At 37.2% G+C, this 21,756-nt stretch overlaps 1 protein-coding gene across 3 annotated transcripts in view; it reads right to left on the minus strand.

The window, feature by feature from the left end:
- Positions 1-21,756, minus strand: part of LOC111602152 (hemicentin-1) — a 138,790-nt gene that overhangs the window by 31,418 nt on the left and 85,616 nt on the right. For all 3 annotated transcript variants that reach the window (XM_023319102.2, XM_023319104.2, XM_023319103.2), the window contains exons 3-4: positions 9,635-9,895; positions 8,129-8,325 (exon numbers count right to left, since the gene is read on the minus strand). In XM_023319102.2, the coding sequence (XP_023174870.2) occupies positions 8,129-8,325; positions 9,635-9,895 (458 nt within the window). The remainder of the gene's footprint in view (positions 1-8,128; positions 8,326-9,634; positions 9,896-21,756) is intronic.

Below are 21,756 nucleotides of genomic sequence, written 5' to 3' on the forward strand. Positions count from 1 at the left end.
AAACAGTTTATTGTTCAGTACAAAAGAAAGATTATTCTCATTATTGATCACTAAAAAAACTTATTGTAAATTATCGATAACGATATACACAGTAAATATCATCAACTTTTGGTAAGCTTTCGATAAGTCATATCGATAATTATCGATGCTTGTTCAAAATAAAGAAGCCTATGGAAATAAATTCGGTACTTAGGTCTTTTAAAATAAATATATTTTAAATCATTTGTCATAATCGATTTTCATAAAATTTATCGACTATTGTTACATCATTTACTCTAATTAATATGGTATAAATTTGGTTTTATTATTTATAGAGAACATCTACACTTATATATATATTTATCAAGTTATCGAGAATTTATCGATAAATAATGATCATTAAAATTTTACTTGGCAACAAAACAAAGCAATTAATGCGCATATTTAGCCAAAGAATGCAAATGTTTACACAAAAGCAAACTTCACATAGATCGATAATTAATCGTGCATCGATAAACAAGCACTTGAAATCGAATCAAAGCAAGCTCTATGCAAATGTTTGACCAGCAAACACAGAAGGAACTTTGCTTGCATTTTGGCTGCTGTCGCATCGGAATTCGTGCCAAGAAATTTCACGCTAATGCGCATTATTGTCAGACTGAGAGCGAGGGGGAGAGAGAGAGAGGGAGGGAGAGAGAGTGCTTGCATTTGCATGCCACCTGAGTGGGTCGACTGTCAACCGAATCCGCGGGCAGCAACATCAGCGCTCAGCTTTTTTCTAGCGTTGTTTCTTATTCAAATTGAAATGTCTTTTCAACGGCTTTGGTTTCCACTTCAGCAGGCCACGACACATGAGTCCTGTTTGTCTACGTCGCCAGACGCGTTTTTCTTCTCTTTATTTTTTTGGCCAAGGACTCGCGCTGCAAATGGAGGCAGGCTTTATTACGTGAGTTGCATGCAACTGCACAAAAGTCACGCGCTATGCACAGGCAATCACACCCACACACACACTCACACACACTCACACTTGCATATTTGAATTTCTAGTGCAATTCGCTTTGCTGGCAACTGAAAATATGTGAAAACGTGCCTCGCACGTGCCCGCCGCCAAAGCGCAAAAAACTGTGCCAAGTTGATGCCACGCGTCGCTTTCCCGTATTTGTTCTTGCCGTTATAGTTTCGCCGGCGGGGCATAATTATTTTGTTATGGCTTGTGTAACGCATGCCAGCGCGAGATATTTGCTAAATATTTATACATCTGCGAGCAGAACTACAGCCAAATGCTTTTATCTATTTCGTGTTTATCTAACGAGCATAAATTGAAAATTCTCTTGAACATGTTAGACTCATATGAAAAATACGTATGGGTAGATAAATGATTGGCTATATTTACAAATCTTTATACACACTTAAAACTCTTAGAACACATTTCTAGAAATCGTTATAAATGTCATAAAATGGACGTAGCAAAAGCAGTAGAAGTTAGGAAGTCTATTCTTCTATTTCACTTATACAGGATGTCAAATATTGTGAATGAGTGAAATGAATTGAAATATAAAAAGGCTAAGGAATCTTCTACCACTCTTATTCTACTCCTTCTACGTCTCTCAAATAAGTTTAATGCAAGCTTGAATTTTTTCCCGCTAGTTTTCATTGTTCTCTCCCTCGCTGCTGCTACTCTCAATTTAATTTACTATAAATATTTAAATGCCTAAACATCAATAAAAAATATAAGTACTCAAACGCTCTCCCTCTCTTAGATTTAATATTTTTATTTCCAAGAATTCTTAATGAATTTCATAAGGAAATACATTTTTGAATATTTTTCTAAAACTCTGACTAGCCTTCTCTTCAGCCATTCAATTTACCACAGCTAAAGATTATTGTGCAATAAAATACCAATTTTTGATTAAGCTGATATCAGCTCAAGTGGTTTATTCAAACTGTTTTACTGCACATCAAAACTGGAAACTTGCACAGAAAACAAAAGAGCAGTTGAAGCTCTGGCAATAGTTAAGACTAAGCGGATTTAAATTTTCATTATATTTTGTATTTAATATTTAATTTAAATATTTTATTTTCTAAATAAGAAAAGTGAAATCTAACAAAGAAAATAAAGAATTTATTGCTAATGTTGGCTAAATAACGGAGCCTTATGAGAACTTTCAACAAAATTTTTAAATTTTTTAAGCAATTATATCAACTTAAATATTATTAATATTTTATAAATACAACTTTAAATATTTTATTAAATTTTTAAATATTAATTTTAAGTTCAAATAAAATATTTTTTTATAGAAAACCATAGAATAATTTAAAATTTGTATATAATATAATATAGGTAAAGCTCCTGCTAAATAAAAATTAAAAAAATATTTTTTATATATTTTACTGAAATTTTACTGACAAATAAATTAGAATTTTATAATACAACTTTTTTATTATTGTAAAAAATATATGTTTTATTATATTTAAATTACAAAACAATGTAAAACTTTAACAAGAGAAAAAAGGAAAGAAAAACTATTTTATAATAATTTTTTTTTTTGAATTGTGTTGTTATTATTATAAGAATTAGAGACTTTGATCTTGCTAAAATAAAAGCCGCAATCAAACTAGTTAGCTATGCTTTCCGTACTCACTTTAGCCTAACTTTAAATGCTATATTTTACTTATAGTCTAGTCTCCTTGCTAGAGTATCTATTGGATGACACAGTCAAAAAAGTATAACCGTCTCTCACCTAGTTCTACTTGTTGTTGTTTGTTATGCTGTTGGCTATGCGCCGCCACGCTGCGTATGCGCGATTTCCCAGCCATATTTCAGCTAAATTCGCTGTGCGCGCAAAAGTATGCAACACTTTTTAATTTGCCAGCTCAGACAGAACGAGCGGGACTTGGAGTTTGCCAAAAATGTTAATAATTTCATTTGAATGGATTTGCGCACGTTATAAAACACTCAGCACTCAACACTCAACAGTCAACACTCAGCATTTGGCAGTCGACAGTCGACAGTCAGCACTCGATGTCGTTGACGACATGACGCATTCGAAGTTTATTTTTTGAAATTCCAGCGAATATTATTTTTTTTCATTTTGTAAAAGATTTTGACTGCGCCCAGTTGGTTTTTCTGCTTGTTATGTTTGTTGCCATTTTTTTGCCATGCAGCGGCTTTGCAGTCGCATAAATCAATCAAATGCAGGCACAACACGCAACGCACACAAAGATCAACAGCAGCTGTGGGCGGCAGGAAGGGCGTGTTGTGGGCCAGAGCGGGGCATCTACATGCCTCACATCCCATTGCCAAGAATCCATGCAAACATTTTCAATTAAAAATTGCTTTGCCATTTGTCAGCACACACACAGCTCTGTGTGTGTGTGTGTGTGTGCTTTCTGTGTCCAATATTGCCAATTGCTTATCCATCACAATCACAGTCAAGCATTAGACATCAGACAATGTCGTCTTTGCTTGCCAAACACATTCGTATGGCCGCAGTGCTTGCCAAACTCTCTGTGTGCGTGCCTGCCAAACTGTGCTTGAACTTTAACTCTTGCCCATTCCGAGTGGCTCTCAAACTGTGCCAAAACACTTTAACATGTGCGGCCTTTTGGCCTGCTGCCTGTTCAAAGCGCTGAACTGCGCTCTAAATTCAATTGTTGTTAAACGTCTTGGCCAGGTTGTGGTCCCTCAATGGTCCACGGTCCACTGGTGGCCCAGTCATTGTGGCCGGCATAAAACACATTTGGCTTCCAGCTAAATGTACCTTGGAGGCACTTTTGACTTTGGCCCATAGCCCAAACACACATTATCTAATCCATATATACATCTATATATATATATGAGAGTGTGTTTGTGTTTATGCCTTTATTTGCTGTTGCTGCTGTGGCCTATGCTGCTAATGGATTTTAAATGAGCATCATAAATACTAAACCCAAAATTTCTCCAACGCCTCCCAACATACACACTCATACTTATGCCTTGTTGTTAGCTCTGTGTAACAAGACGATTTGCTTTGAGTCCTAACTTGGCCTTCAGCTTGAATTCTCATTTGGTGTCTGGTTCGTTTTCTCATATTCCATTTATTCTTCTTTTCTCGGTTTTTTTTCTGTCTTGTGTCTGTCCTGTGTCTGCTTTATGCAGTGGGATAGACCGAATGGGGCCCTTAACCAGCTTTCTGTAATACCTTTTGTGCCGTTTAAGTGTGCCTTCAAATTTGTCATTAGCTTTGCTACGTCTCCAAGGATTATTTTCACAGTTTGCTCAATTTGCATAATTTTGGGGAATTAAGTGTTAAAGTTTCATAAACTTTCGGCTTTTCTAATTGTTTTTAATCGGAAATGTTTTTTTTTTTGGTATTTCTTCTGGTGTTTGTTGAAGAGCTGGCAGAAAATATGGGCAAAATCAGAGTATAGTCAGAGTATTGTAGTGGGTGAATGTAGGAATACGGATAAAGATCACAGTATCGTCATTGTCATTGTCATTGTCATTGTCATTGTCATTGTCATTGTCATTGTCATTGTCATTGTCATTGTCATTGTCATTGTCATTGTCATTGTCATTGTCATTGTCATTGTCATTGTCATTGTCATTGTCATTGTCATTGTCATTGTCATTGTCATTGTCATTGTCATTGTCATTGTCATTGTCATTGTCATTGTCATTGTCATTGTCATTGTCATTGTCATTGTCATTGTCATTGTCATTGTCATTGTCATTGTCATTGTCATTGTCATTGTCATTGTCATTGTCATTGTCATTGTCATTGTCATTGTCATTGTCATTGTCATTGTCATTGTCATTGTCATTGTCATTGTATTGTCATTGTCATTGTCATTGTCATTGTCATTGTCATTGTCATTGTCATTGTCATTGTCATTGTCATTGTCATTGTCATGTCATTGTCATTGTCATTGTCATTGTATGTCATTGTCATTGTCATTGTCATTGTCATTGTCATTGTCATTGTCATTGTCATTGTCATTGTCATTGTCATTGTCATTGTCATTGTCATTGTCATTGTCATTGTCATTGTCATTGTCATTGTCATTGTCATTGTCATTGTCATTGTCATTGTCATTGTCATTGTCATTGTCATTGTCATTGTCATTGTCATTGTCATTGTCATTGTCATTGTCATTGTCATTGTCATTGTCATTGTCATTGTCATTGTCATTGTCATTGTCATTGTCATTGTCATTGTCATTGTCATTGTCATTGTCATTGTCATTGTCATTGTCATTGTCATTGTCATTGTCATTGTCATTGTCATTGTCATTGTCATTGTCATTGTCATTGTCATTGTCATTGTCATTGTCATTGTCATTGTCATTGTCATTGTCATTGTCATTGTCATTGTCATTGTCATTGTCATTGTCATTGTCATTGTCATTGTCATTGTCATTGTCATTGTCATTGTCATTGTCATTGTCATTGTCATTGTCATTGTCATTGTCATTGTCATTGTCATTGTCATTGTCATTGTCATTGTCATTGTCATTGTCATTGTCATTGTCATTGTCATTGTCATTGTATTGTCATTGTCATTGTCATTGTCATTGTCATTGTCATTGTCATTGTCATTGTCATTGTCATTGTCATTGTCATTGTCATTGGTCATTGTCATTGTCATTGTCATTGTCATTGTCATTGGTCATTGTCATTTCATTGTCATTGTCATTGTCATTGTCATTGTCATTGTCATTGTCATTGTCATTGTCATTGTCATTGTCATTGTCATTGTCATTGTCATTGTCATTGTCATTGTCATTGTCATTGTCATTGTCATTGTCATTGTCATTGTCATTGTCATTGTCATTGTCATTGTCATTGTCATTGTCATTGTCATTGTCATTGTCATTGTCATTGTCATTGTCATTGTCATTGTCATTGTCATTGTCATTGTCATTGTCATTGTCATTGTCATTGTCATTGTCATTGTCATTGTCATTGTCATTGTCATTGTCATTGTCATTGTCATTGTCATTGTCATTGTCATTGTCATTGTCATTAATTCTTCTTCTTATATTTGACAGTCTAAGATAATTTACTGCTATTAAGTAAAAGCTCAGTTTAGTCCCTGATTAAGTTACGTCATTTGTTAGTTCTTTATTATATTTAAAGAGCATTCAGTGTTGATTGTAACTTAAGTTTTTTTTTCGATTCCAATTTCGCCTTTTTCGTTGGTAGTTGTTTTGGCTTTTGGTTTCGTGGCTGCGCCAAATAGCAAGGACTATAAATATTTGTTACGCTGACGTTATAAGAGCGCTGCAAGTGACACACACACACACTCGCACACACGTGTATGGGCTTGGTTGTTTGTCTGCTTTTACGTCTACGAATCCAGCGTGTAGCATAAAAATGACTGCAATTTATGTTTTCCTATGAATATATTTGCGCGCTCCACATAGCTCAGCCTACACACGCACACACACACACACACACACACAGAGAGACTGTCGCTTTCCGCTTAGCTACTCCAGTGGCTTGGGCTGGCTTTAAGTCCTAACTGTTACTCTACTTGGTTGCATAAATTTTATGCAGATTTCATTTGTTGTCATTTTTAGTGATTTTTATTAAATGCAACTAACTTGACAAGTTTATTACGCATACGCCGCGTGGGCCGCTATATGAAATTTAATAATACTAAAATGGTAAATCGGTTATAACGGTTGCCATGTCCACACACGCACACACAGAGTTTTTCCCTAAAGACTTGTCAGCTAATATAACAGCTTGAGTCTTGAGTCGCCTACGTTGCCGCAGGAGCAGCTTTTGCTGTGCTCTCGAGGAAACCAATAACTAACAATCAACTGCATGTGTGTGTGAGTGTGTGTGTGTGGACAGCCAGACACTTTATGGGTCTGTCATGTGCGCGGCTTTTGGGTCACGTTGATCATGCGACAACTGGACAGGCAACATTTGTACAACAAACTGCAGCATTTAATTACAAAAACTGACAGAGAGCAACAACAACAAGAGAAAATAGAAAATAAAGAAAAACTGTTAAAGCAGAAAATAGAGGCAAAGTGACAGTGAGAAAGGGCGGGTGGTTGCTAGAGAAAGTGCAATGTGAGGCACTTGAAATGTGCTCTAAAGAGAATTGGCAGCTGCAACTAGCCAGAGGTAAAGCTTTCAAATCTATTGTAAGGATTGGGACCGAAATTTGGCTTAGATTGAAAAACCAAAATAATTAAAACTTGCTAGGATAAAAGAAATAAGAAACCTAAAGATTTGTAGATAGAAATAAAAAGATTATTATTTTATTAAAAATAGTTGAATTCGAGAACTAAAAACAGCAGAAGATTTTTATTTAAGCAGCAAAATATTTCAATAGAAAAACAAACCTTAAAGTCGTTAAAACTAAATTAAAAATTTATGAGTTACCAAGAATAAAGTAAAATTGAGTCTCTTGGCTTAATAGCAATTTTAAGACCTAATCAGTTTGGATTTTAAGGAAAAGAAAATATGTTTTAAGTGCCTAAGTATGCCATTTCATATATGTGAAGCTCTTAAATATTTAATATATAAACTAAGTGAGTAAATTCTAATCAGCAGATATTCCATAATTTCAACAAGATTGTATAAAAACAAATAAGACAGCTCTAGTTGGGTGTGTCCAACTTGAAGATACCCAGCTATTCCCATGCTTTCACGCTTCTTTTATATGCATAAAAAAACTAAATCTAATGCTCAGGAATGATAGATAATAAGAAAATGGCATGAGTTACCTCTTAGATATACCATAAAATTAAAATCTAAAAAAAAAGTTAATTCAGCTCATTGTCTCATAAAAGAATTACCTTGACTATATAGTAAACTGTATATAACATATCTTTGGCAGACACATATAAATCTACACATATTCTTGCCCTGCTTCTATATACACATTATATTGATACACTTCTTGAATCTGTTCCTGACCCGCTCACATATATCATTGGGCAACGTAAATATGGTTCAGTTCATAACAAAAAGCCGCAACAAAATTTGTAAGAACCACTAAAAGTGGAAAGGAAAAGAAAACCCGTTTTAGTATTGCTGGACAGGTCATAAATTTCGGGGTCTATGGCAGACAGTTCCTTCTTACTGTTCCGCCATTTCGTTTGGCTCCATTTCGAAATGCTGCCCCATTACCCCCCATTGGATACTTACAGTTGACGTTCAGCGTTACGCTGGTCTCCAGCGTATGGCCCTCGGGCATGGCACGATTCCAAACGACGCATATGTACTTGGCACCATCGTCCGCCCGTCTGGGCAGTATCTGCAGCGTCGCATTTGTGTAGTGGTTCTTGGAGCCGCCCTTCAGCGCGTACGACTGCAATGGCACTTTGCTGCCCTCTCGAAACCAGCTGCAACATAAAGAAGTGAGACGCAAAGTGAGAGCGAGAGCGAGAGCGAGAGCGAGAAAGCGGTAGCGACAGCGATTTAGTGCCGAAAAAAAAGAAAGCATGTGCCGGCTGGGATTATTAATGAAGGCGACCAGTTAAGTGATTTACTTGCCGCCGGATGTGCTTAAACTGTCGCTGACCACAGCGTCGACGACAGCTGTGAGGCCCAAAAAATGTTTATATGAAAAAGGATTTCAAAAAAATATATTACAAAAGATCGGTAGGTCGAAGTTAAAATACGCTTGCAGAGAGCTTCAAACTGAGAGGCCTTCAATCTGTCCTTGATGATACCTTATTGTATCTGATTGTAGCTTGGGTTGGGTTGAGCACTTTGTGCTTATGCAGCGCGGATTGTTTTTGGGTCTGCAAAGACTACTGCAACTCTAACTATAAAAGTAATTCTCGACTCACCTAAAATTATCGCATCATTATTATGTAACTGTTATACACTTTTATATTTATTACATTATCTTTAATATAGAGTTCTGCTACAACTTAACTATATTTTAGTAGATATATTAAGTAGGATTATTCGTGCTGCAGAACAGCTATACTGGTAAATTGGTAAGTTGTTATACTGTTGTCTTATTATGCTTTACTGTTATACTGTATTAGTTACACTGTTATGCGTTCATACTGTAAAACTTATATACAAGTCCAATACTATTATACAGTTATACAGGTACACAGTTATATTATACCGATATACTGTTATATCTTTATTGTAATGTACTAGTATACTCTTATACTGTTTTTCTGTTATACTGGTTGGCATAGTGTTATACTAGAATACTTTTATATTGTTACGCTTGTATACTGCGATACTCGTATGCTTTTATACTGTTAGACTCTTAAACTGTTATACTGATAATCTGTTATACTGTTATACAGTTATACTGTTATACAGTAACACTGCTATACTGTTATTTTAAATTTAAATGTTTCTTATATTAAAAATATAAATATTTTTATATACTGTTATACTGTATTACTTTTATGTTTCTTGTGAGTTATACTCGTACTATTCTTATTCAAGTGATTGACTGAGTCTCTATAGCTGCTTCATACACCACGAAGGCATAAGTAACCTAGCAACTCAAAATTATATTTATTCGTAATAATATTTCCCTTCATTTGTTGCATACCACACAAATGAGTTGCCTACCTTCGTCCTGCAAGCGTATATCCCCTCTCCAAATAAAAATAAAAGCAGAAGAGTTGTCCCCCCAAAAAACGAGTAGTATGAACTTCATTTATTATGCACTCTTACGTTATCATGGGATCCGGTGAGCCGCCAATGCTGCTGCAGGTCAGCTCGAGTGGCTTCTCCTCGGTGGCCACCGCAATGTTCCCGGGCGTCACCATTGGCGGATGTGGGGCCGTTAGCACTGTCACGTTGTAAAACTCCTGATGCACATCGGCCCCGGTGCCTTTGGCCTTGATGCGGCACTCGAAGCGTCCATTGTCCCGATTGTAGGAGGTGTTCTTAATTTGCAGATCGTAAATGCCATGACCGGGCCGAAAGTCAAGTCTGCAAGTGGATAAAAGGAGACGGCGAGAACGAAGTGAATTAAGGGGCGATTTATAAGGCGTAAAGCAGAAACGAAAACAAAATATTTTCCACTTTATGTAAATTAACTGCCGCCATACTTTGTTAATTTACAATGCTATAAATAGGTAGAGTATATACATGAGCGCATTATATATTTGTTGCTGGGCTATAAAAGTATTTGAGCTAAATGAATCGCTTTGATTCAGTTTGCCTGTTGCTTGTTTTTATATAAAGAGTGAACTTTGTTGAGGCTGCATGCAATATGTGATATATCATATATATATAATATTGAACTGAGAAATTCTCATTTTGAAAAATATGCTATTTTTGTCACACATCAGCCTCAAATTTAAGTGAAGCCGATGATTTCCTCTATTCTCATATCTTCTCTATCCAAAACCATTCCTGGACCACAGTTTGATAGTTATATTAAATGTTTATAGTTAGTTAATTGTATATGTTCTTAATTAATATATATTTTATTAAATTATAAGTATTAACTATTAAATAAATAAATATAAAGCTCAAGTTGTCTGCCTCAAAACATAGACATTCAGTCTTAGTCTTAGTTCCTTCCAAAAATATATAATTTATTCTCTAAATTAGTTTTAGTCTAAGCACATTTTGCTCCAAATAGATTTGTGCTAAATTATATTAATTATTTTTCGGCTTCAAAACATTATTAAAATATTTTATTATAAAAAAAACTTTTCTAGATTCCACAAATTCTTGCCCAAGTCTCAAAAAATATTTGGAAATATTTTCGGTAATAATAAGTAGTCCTTTAATACTACTCTGAGCTGGGTATATTTCTGTTTATTTGTGTATTTATGGCATTTGAAACGCAAGAGCTGCAGAGAGCATCTCGAAGTCAACAATCGCAGCTCTGTTCATTAAAAGTGGCTTGGTCCTTGGCATGTTTTTCGCGTATCCTGCTGGCTGCTTCCTTCGTCCAGTGCTGTGCAGTTGTTTCCTTTTGTTGTTTTTCCTTTTCATTTCTTCCTGTTGTTTGTTTGTTTATTTTATGCTCTGGCTTTTGTGTGAAACATTTCGGTTTTCGTGTGGCTTAGGCGGAGTTTAGCGCGAGGCCGCGAAATAAAATGAAAAATGCTCATGGCAAATTAAGCGTCGAACTCATTTTTGTGAATTTATTAGCTTAATTTTCGGGGGACCAGCTTCTGCTGCTTCTTCTTGTTCTTATTCTTCTACTTCTTCTTCGGTTGCCATAGGCCCAACGCATTACATTTTGATTAATTTAGTATATATACCATTTTTTTCTGGCTCTGGCAGTTGCTACCTGGCAATAAAATCGAGGGGCAGTCACCGAAGACACTAAAAAAAATATGCGAAAATTATAATAAATAAAATAGAAAATATTACTAATATGAAAGAAATGAGCAGAATAATAAAAAGTATTTAACTTTTACAATTATAATAAAAAAAATAAAATAAAGTATAAAAATATTAAATGTAATAAATTAAAATATTAAAAAATATTTAAAATGCTAAAGATATAATATATAAAAATATTAAATATAATATATTAAATAAATATATTAAATAAATAAACCGAAATTAAGTTAAACCCTGTTTAAGCTCATCAAAAATTTTTTCAGTACTTTCTTAACGCTACAACTCAGACAGATTCTAAGAAATTATTACTAGTTTTGAAACTAAATATATTGAAATAAATAAATGAATTTGAATAAAATGGAAGAAATCCGATTCTAGTAATATTCAGCTTAACATTTCGTTGACAACGATATTTGATTTTCAGAATTCCTCTACTCGATTGAAAAATACTATATTTTAAAAATCAAAATTGAAATTTTTCAAAAATACTATATATATAATAACCAAAGAACAAGAATTTCTGTATCCGAAAAAAATTTACTACATTTTGAATTTTTGAAAAATTTTAGCTCATTTGTAAGTCACAATATTTTAATTTATTGAATCTCGAATCAAGTTAAAAACTGCCTTTTGGGAGATCTTTCTATTTGTATTTTTAAAAATTTTCGTTAGACAAAAATGTTGTTATATACAAATAATATTTGAATTTGAAGTTCGAAATTTCACACATTAAGACGAATGTTCCAACTTCAGTATCAATTTGAAAACAAAACTTTAGATTTCTAATTTTAAGAAAGAAAATCTTTTTTGAAACATTTCTGAAGCTCAAATGTTCAATTTCTTTAGAAAACTATTCAACATAATTTTTAAATCATTATAGAATTTTTTAATATCAGAGCTGCTTTATAAATGAAATTCCACTGGAATAACAGCTCACTTTCTTTTCGCTGAGTGCAGCGCTCAGGTAAAACTCAATCAAGCGTAATAGCTTGAAATTGTTGAATACTTTGTGGCTCTGTCGCGTATTTCAAAGAAATGCTTTTAGTGCCTAGTCCAAAAGGTGCTGCAGCTCTCGGTGCCACAGCCCTAGCTACTCCCACCACCACCAGCACTGCCACTGCCACTGCCACGCCGTGCCCCACTCAACTTCATCAACGTCATCGTCATTTATTTAGCCCAGCCGCCGCAATGCTTTGTGTTTAAGTTTTAATTTCTCTTGATGAGATTTTTTCTCAGTTGCAACCACAAATGTTGTAGACATTCAGCGAGGGTGTGTGTGTGTGCTGGGGGTATATAAATCATGCACTCGACATTATTAAAGTAGATCTTATAAACTTCTTGAGTGCATATGCATGCAGACGAGGGCAAAGCGAGAAACTTTTTAAATAAAATTTCAATTTTGATAACTTTTATGGCAAAGTCGAGTTGCAGGCAAGCATTGGCAGCGGGTGGCAGAGAGGGGGAGAGGGGTCGCTGCAACCACACACACACACACACACACACACACACATGTGCAGTTGTTGAGCCAAATGCGGCGCACTTCCGTTTCTGCTAGCTCAAATAGCATTTCGGTTGTGCTCTGTTTTTGCAGTTTTACAGCTGCTGGGCCCAAGGAAATGGCTGCATTTTTACCGTTGCCAGAGATTTTCCCTCATTTCGTATGCCCTGTACATGTAAAATGCGTAAATAAGGGTATAATGATGCTAGCACGAAATGTGGGTCAAAGGCAAACAAGGAACCTAGCTACAACGCAATGCACTTGATTAGATATCCTCTATGTATCACATGGGCTATAAAGAACTATACTAGCTATCGATAAGTTTCTATAAATAATAACTATCGATGTTTAATAAGCATTTTTGTAAGTAACAAAATTCGATGTCTCTTACTGACTCCAATTATATACTTCACTGAAGGACATAATGCGTATACAAGAAGTTTCGTTGTTATCGATAAATGTATCAAGCCGATAACTATCGATTTTGCAGTATACATAGAACAGAGCTCTAAGAAAAGCAACGCTTGTGCTTTATATTGGCTATTTAAGAACTTTTCTTGTTATCGATAGCTCTAAAACTGATAAATATCGATATTTAATAACAATATTCGGAATATCCGAATTAGATTTCCTCAGCTGCCTCAAATTATGAATTAACCTATACCCATATTCTGTATACCAGAGGTTTACTTGTTATCGATAAGTCGATATTTATCGATTTTGCAGTAAGTTTAATATAGAGCATATACTGAGGCATAGTTTTCATACGTGCTCTCAGTTCATGCACTTCATTTATGTTAATCTTGAATACCTTCAAATTGCAGGGCATCTCTTAGTCGAGTACGCGCAGTTAGCATACTCCTACTTGATTTTCCTGCCGTTGCATTTCCGGCTGTGACTTTTACGAGGCTGCATCTTGAGTCTTGTATCGTAACGGTATATGTGTGTGTGTGTGCCAAGTGGTGCAGCTCAAGCGAAGCACATAATTGCCTCTGCCTCAGCCTCAGTCTAAGTCTCAGTCTCAGTCTCAGTCTCCGTCTGAGGCGCAGTTGGTGCTGCCGCAGCATGTCCTTCGCCCGGGCAGGACCAAAAAGGAATTTCTAATGTGAAAATAAGTGCTGCCTCCGTTATTATGTTGCATCGTCGCAGGACTTATGCAAAACAGTCGCAGAATTGTTATGCAAATTGCAGCCAATTACATGGCAAATGCCTGCCGCCTGCCGCCTGCCTGCCAGCCATGCCCAGACGCCTGCTCTGCGCCCTGCATAACTCTCAATAAGTACTCGTATATAAGTGAAGTTTCCTCTACTTCCTCTGCACTCATTGAGCAACTACACTGAAGCACACAATTTGCGGGCTCTGATTGATTTTGAGCATGTGGAAAACTTACTTTAAATATTTAACAGACGAGAAGATGCTCAACATTAACTAGAAAAGGAAATTATCATGGGCATTTAGAGTACATAAGTAGCTGATCAGTGATCAAGCGCTTTATCTGTTACTGTGATGCATGCTCTTCATTATCATCATCATTAGGTGAGCTGGAATTTTAAATATAAGGCCCATCGGGGGGACTGGCTCTGATACTTTCAGTTGTCTTACAGCCTCCATGATCGATAGAAATTGTGACCGAGGTGGAACTCTATTTCGTGATATCGTCGACCGATGATGGACCACTAGAAAAAAGTCATGAGGATTTGATTGCGCCTGGACCTGGCACAGATGTTGCCTGCTGGGATCTCACTACACGGCAATGAGATCAATGTCTTCAAGGGTCATGCTGCAACTTTCTATTACTGCCTAGCAGCAAGGATCCGTCTGGCTTAAATTAACCATGAAGTCAAAGTAGAGTCCAGCTAGAAGCAAATGTCTAGCGATAAAGATGCTGGGAAAGAGTCTGTGACTTCGCCAAAAATATGTTGCGGCAGAGAACTGGGAACCTGGACGCAAGAACACGAACGACAAAGCTTAGCTAGAGCACAGCACCTGGGAGACAATCCAAGTCAAAGTAGCAGCGGACCAAGTGAAGATCTGATTCAAGGTGCACTTTTGTCTAACAATTTGTCCTAATCATTTTTTGTGTCAACTTGGCAAGCCAGGCAAACCTGATCTGCTGCGCTACTCATGGAGCTAATCAAGGCAGCTTTGTATTATAGAGAAACTAAAGGCTCTGCCGTCAAGTAAGAGTCAAAGCAGCTGAGTTGAAGCCCACAACGACAGTCGACAAAAAGGACTCGGCAACACAGCAATGGACTCATCCTCTAGAGACTCAGCTGACTGAGATGCTGCTCAAGTCGGGCAGAGCTGAGGATGCTGCAAATTTAAAGACAAATACGCTGCCTGCTTGGCTCCTGCTCAACGTAGCTGCTCCCTTCAAGTTGCAACCTGAGGCATGCCACGCATCTTGTGAACTGTAACTGACGCGCGTGTCTGCTCGTTAGCGCAGACCTAAACTACTCGTATAGCAGGCAGATTATGTTATTATCGGTATTATTATCGAATCTCGGGTCGGCAGGTGGCCCACAACATTTTTGTATATTCTTCTACTTTATATTATGCAATTGAGCGAGCAGAGGAGGAGGCGGGGGCGGGGGGCGCGTTTGGTTTGTGTGTTCGCATGCCAAGGCGCCGTCTCATAAAAAGTAATAAACTTTTTCCTCGCTCTTTGTAGCTGCCATCGCTTTGGAGAAAGTTTAAAACGCGCGCGCCAAAATTGACGCGTGGCAAGGATATGGCAAGGAGTCGAGCCCCAGCTCCTGCGGCTCCTACAGCATGTCAACGATGTGCGTTATGTGCGGATAATTGACTTTTAAAATGTGTGTGTGATATCGCAACAACAACAAGGACAGCGCGCAGCTGCAAAAAGGGTCGCTGCGTATAATTAAACGGCATATTGTCACGCATCCTTGCAGCAGGACAGCAGCGAGGGGGCCGCAGCAGCAGCAGCAGCAGCAGCAGCAGCAGTTGGACCCTCTGCCAGCTCAAGGACACACACTTTTTGGGCTTTGTTTACCTAAATTTGGTTGTTTTTCTTCTTTGTTGTCGTCAAGCAAATGGTGCATGCAAGGATATTGGAGGCGTGAGAGAGGGAGGGAGAGGGAGAGCAAGAGAAAAAGAGGAAGCAACAAGGTTAAAAGCTGTTACGGAATTTACAAAAACTGTTTAAGAAATGGAAACTAATTTGAAATTTGATTAAAAGAAGCTTGGGCATGGCGTGTGCCCGACTAGGAGATACCCTTTAGTCCCACTCGATTGCAGATATCTAAAAAGTGGAACGCTTTACATATATGTAGAACTTAGTTGAATCTATAAGAGACTAGTTATTAAAACGGGCGAGATGGAGTCAGATATTTAAAGCTTAATAATTTAATTTTAATCGATTTCGATTTCGATTTGTGTATTCAAAAGTTATCGATTACCTGAAAGACACAAAATCGGGAGATGGACAGATCTCTGCTTACAATTTTAAGTCAATAGAACTTTACAGTTGCGAGAGCGATGAATTCATACTTCATACAGATGGTTAGGCAGACAGACAAGCTACTTCGACTCGACTTGTTAAGCATATAGCTGGAATACATACAAGTTACTTGCGATATACTAAGACCTATATACCCTGCACTCACATGGAGCTTAGACATATGTGAAGCTTGAACAGCAAGCTGAAGCAAATTAGAGAGTAATGATATAAAAGATAATATGAAATTAATAAGAAAAAAAAATCATTTTGTTTTGAATCTTCAAGCAAATGTTGCCTTAAGAATGAAAAAAATCTTGTAAAGTTAAAAATTAACTTAGAAGAGCTTAGAAGAGTGATATAAAACAATTTCAACTGAGAAATTAAGCTGGAATTGAATGGGCTTTGTAGATGAGCAAAGGTAGCCTAGATAATTAAGAGTCCTATTTAGACTCTTAAAGACCTAAAATGAGATCTAATATTATATATAAGATCTAATATTATATCCAATATAGTATCTAATATCAGATCTAATATTAAAGAAAATATGATATCTTAGATCAGTTCTATATATCATATATAATGTGAGATCTAATAACGTATCTAATATTTTATATAATATAACATCTAATATCATCCAATATCGTATCTAGTATCAGATTCAATATTAAATAAAATATGATATCTAACATCAGCTCTATATATATCATTTATAATATGAGATCTAGTAACGTATCTAATATCAGACCTAATACTTTATATAATATAAGATCTAATATCATATCCAATATCGTATCTAACATCATATTTAATATCAGAATATTATTAGATATAATATCAGACATAATATCATATGTAATAAGAGATCTAATATCATTATCCGTTTTATCTACAATTTGCTATCCAGCTCATCAAGCAAATAGCTTCGACAGTCCTCGACAAACTGTCAATAAAGACTTAAGCCACAATTTCTATGCAGCAAGCAGCTAATAAAGTAGTTAAGGCAAGGCATAAAGAAAAGCTGCCAAATAGTTTTCCCATAGGCTACACACACACAGAGACAATTTGACGCTGATCAAGTTAAGCAGGCTTTACTGTGTTTTCACCATAATCGAGTGACTTTTGGTCCTTATCGTTTAGGAGCAGAGCACAGAGCGGGCATGATATGATTAGGATTTGACGGCTCATGCACTGACCTACAACAATCGATTACGGATGAAGGTGGGCGGTGGCTGGGGGAGATGAGCTGAAACACGAAAACAAGCGAAGCAAATGATGAAACAACCAACTCGACGCGACGGCCTCAGCATTCATCAAGTTATTCACACAATTTCCGCTCAATTGTAGGTCCCCACGTCCGTCATGTTCTTGCCCCTGGGGCATTGCCTACTGCGTCGAGCTGTCCAGTTGTCCAGTTGTCCAGTTGTTCAGTGGTTTTCTCGACTGGTCCAAAATGCCGCTGCCAGTGACTTATTTATGCAAATGACCATAACAAATGAGGCGCACACAGACAATAAGGGCCCACCGAGGGCTAGGGCGATGTAGGGGGCTTGAATGCCAACCGTATTGTGGAAAGCGATTAATTTGGAGCTGGGACTGTCGCAGTCGCAGTCGCAGTTGCCGTCGCCGTCGCCGTCGCCGTCGCAGCCACCGTCCCAGTCACAGTTGGCACTGGAGTCAGAGACACAGACGCGACGCCATTATAAAGGGCTGAGACCCTGAGGCCAAACGGCAGGCAATGAGAGAGTGAGAAAGAGAGAAGAGTGGGAGAGTGGGAGAGCGACATTAGAGATGTCCAGCGTATTGCTCAATCGTGGCACCGTAAGCTAACGGGACAAAGAGTGTGAAGCGAATAGAGATGTCAATGAAAACTATGCGATATCATTTTATATAAGTAATAACATTAAGTGAAATGTTAAATTTATCGTTTGCCAGTATGCGATAGTAAATTTTATAATGTATATCGATAGGGGTACTCGATGGATGTATATATATTGCAATTATAATGCGATAATTTTAATATATATTAATACTATTATACATATCGATATATATTATCGATTAATATAATTACTTGCAATTCAAGTAGAATAAGCTAGTTGATATTTATAATATAATAAATATATTTATATGTATATATATATATATATATATCGATAGTCAATGTAGCCATAATCGATAACATAGCTTAATCGATATCAATCTTCTTATGTTAATATTTCATGTTTTCATGCATATGCTAGTCGTACTACCTTTCAAAATATGCCTATCGGCATATTTGATCAATACGATACATCGCTTATATCATCAGCCCATCTTTAGCAACTAATGCACATGGCTAAATACGTGACTTACGTATATATACATAACTTATATCAAATAATATAAATAACTTAATATAGCCTATACGTATATATACATATTATATCTAAACACGTATATATTTATCGTGTCTATTATCTGACCATCTCTAGCTATCGATGGCATGGAGGGAGGCATTCAGCGTTCGCTCATTATGGAAACATGTTGCTAACATTTGTTATGCAAAGGCGACAGACATTCAAGACAGAGTAGAGAAGGGTGCTGGCGGGTGAGGGAGAGAGCGAGATAGTTAGATGTATCTATATCCATCATGCTTATTGGTATATGACTTCCTCGCTCCCTCTTCCTCATTCTTCCATTCAAGCTGTTTATTTGAGTTGCGCTTGTGGAAAATTTCTATAAATGCCTTAGCCAGTGCCATGCCCCCTACCGAAGCAGCTCCCATAGCAAATTTTCTGCTGTATTTGGCTTTATCTGTATTTTCCTTTCAAGCCCCAATTCCCCCACCACCCACTCTTTGATGTCATCTTCTTTGTGCCAACACAAATTCAATGAAATGTGTGTGTGTCTGTGTGCGAGCGTGTCCTTGCTAAACTATTTACGTGTTTGCGCGAGGCCTTTCGCAACAGTTTTCTGTGCTGTTTTTTGTGTGTTGCTCTTAAACGGTAAAAGTGTACGTGTGTGTGTGTATGAGTGACAGCAACAGCACTAGCAGCAGCTGCTGCATGTCAACACACAAATGTGTTATCCTTGACAGAGGTTTCGCCCGTCTTCTTCCATATTTATTTTTTTGTGTGCTTGTGTCACTGTCAGCAGCAGGTGTCGAAGGCAAGGACAAAGGTCAAAGCTGCTGTGCGCGCAATACTCGCAACATTCACTAATCAAATGTTTGCCCGTGCGCTAATCAAATTGTTTGCTTTTGCATCTGTTGAGTGCAAATGCAATAGAGGCTACGAACGTGACGTCACTCCAAATCCAATTCAGCTAAATAGCGTGTGAAAGAGTGAAAGAGACAGAGAGAGAGAGAGAGGAAGAGTGCGAGCGCGGAATAGTGAGAGTGGACAGAATTTGCATAGGCACTTGCAATTGGTTATGCGTTGCAGCCAGATGTGTTAAAATGTTTGGTACTTTTCACATCTTTTTGGAATAGGAATATATTCATAATACAACTTCAAAAATGCATTCCCTTTAAAACTTTCGGGACATTGGTTAACAGGGTACATTACTTAGCTCACATTTTGGTACAACTTCTATTTTCAGGTGGCAGCCATGTTGACATGTATTCGCATAAGCAAATTTGCATATGTCAGCATGCATGGGCACAAGATGGCGCCTGTGTGTGCGTACAAGAGCATTAAATTGCATTGAAAAACAAAAACAAAAGCAACAACCGCGCTGTTGATCAGCGTCCAATTGCAAATGAGGTGGACTACCAGTTGGTAATTGGCTTAGCATGAGGCGTCCCTTTCACTCTTACATTAAATTTAGCATAGGCGGCCATGTTGAAATTTTAAAAACAGTCGGTAATCAGCCTAGTTTCCAACTGGACCAACTGAAAACCTAGAACATTTTAAACATGATGTCCCTTTCACGCTCACGCCAAATTTAGCATGGGCGGCCATGTTGATAGTTTGAATGGGAATTGCTTCCGTTGATGCTTTATTAATTGTATTCAATGAGTTAAAGCAATTCTTTTTGTTGCTGCTGTAAGCGTTTTTCCAAATTTTGTAAGGTATTGGAATGACTTTTCATATGTAGATAGTGTTAGTGCTTCTACCAATGGAAGGGAAATTTGACGTGCAATGCATCAATTCCATTTGCTAAGCGTCTTATACAGCAGTGTCCGTGAGTGAGAGAGGGGACATAGTGTGTGTGGTTCATGCAGATTTTGCCTGTCACTGATTTCTCAATAGATTTCACAGTGGAATATGCATAAATCATAAATCGTGGCTTCTTCGGTTCGGGTATTAAGCAAAAGTCAGAAAAACCGACGCTTGCATGGCCACATACAAACAGATACACATACATACACTGTCAGATGTGCTTGTGGTTTATGCAACTCTTTTTTTTTATTTTTTTTTTTGTCTTCTGTCAGTTTTTATTTGCAGCAGTAAAATTTTTGTGCTGTGTTGTCACCGCAGTCAAAATGACTGTGAAAAATAAATGTTAATATGCCAAGACATTGGAGAGTGTAGAGAAGTGTGCGGTTTCTGATAAGACTACATGCACACACATACATGTAGTATACAGCATGTGCGAAACGGACAAGCATAACACACAAGCTAGCTGGCCCCCTCTCCCTCCCTCCCGCTGGCTTTTCTATTTGGCATAATATACATAATAAAAGCAACGGCTACTTACTCAGCTACCACTTGCCTCTCCACTCTCTTCTCCCAACATTCTTCTGCTCTCACTCTTGCACACTTCTTCGACCACGTCTCATAAGTTATAATCTGTGCGAAAGAAATTGCAGCGGGTCGCGTGTTACGCCAAATTTACGACCAAAGCGCGCTCGTCGCACACACGCCACCTACCGCTCCGCATTTCTCTGTCACACTTTCAATATTGTTACGGCCGCATATTTACGAGTCGTTTACACATGTGTGCATATTTATAGGGACAGCGCAAGATATTATAAATTTGTTAAGATGTTTGCATTTATTTACTTTTAGTTTTTATAGCCATGTCAAATTGTTCAAGTTGTAGATAATTTAGATACATCTATAATAATTTATATTTCTAGTAACTTGTTCAGCCAGCCAGCCAGCCAGATGGAGCCAGAAGAGAGTACAAACAATTCGTTTATTTTTCTTTTACAGTTCTTTTGAACTTTGATGCTTTCCTTTGTTCCACACGCTTTGTCTCTGTCACTCTCCTTCTCTCTTACTGTCTGTCTGTTATATTTTGCATATTTTTGTGGGTTTCAGCAGTTTTCTGCAGCTTGTGCATAAATATGATGTTGATTTTTATGATTTTTATGATTTTTATAATGTTTCATTATGTTTCGTTTTACGACTCTGTCGGGACACATGGTTGGGCCATATACGATATAGCACATACATACGATATACGGTATACGCTAAATGCGTATGCGAATGCGGATACACAATGCACTCAACTTCGTTTCTCTTCTAATTTATGGTCTCTCCCACTCCAACTCCCTCGGCCTCACTCTCTGTCCCTCTCGCTTGCTCTTGTGCTGTGCTTATC

Source organism: Drosophila hydei, unplaced genomic scaffold (genome assembly GCF_003285905.1).
Source record: "Drosophila hydei strain 15085-1641.00,03,60 unplaced genomic scaffold, DhydRS2 tig00000172-arrow-pilon, whole genome shotgun sequence".
NCBI classification, from domain to species: domain Eukaryota; kingdom Metazoa; phylum Arthropoda; class Insecta; order Diptera; family Drosophilidae; genus Drosophila; species Drosophila hydei.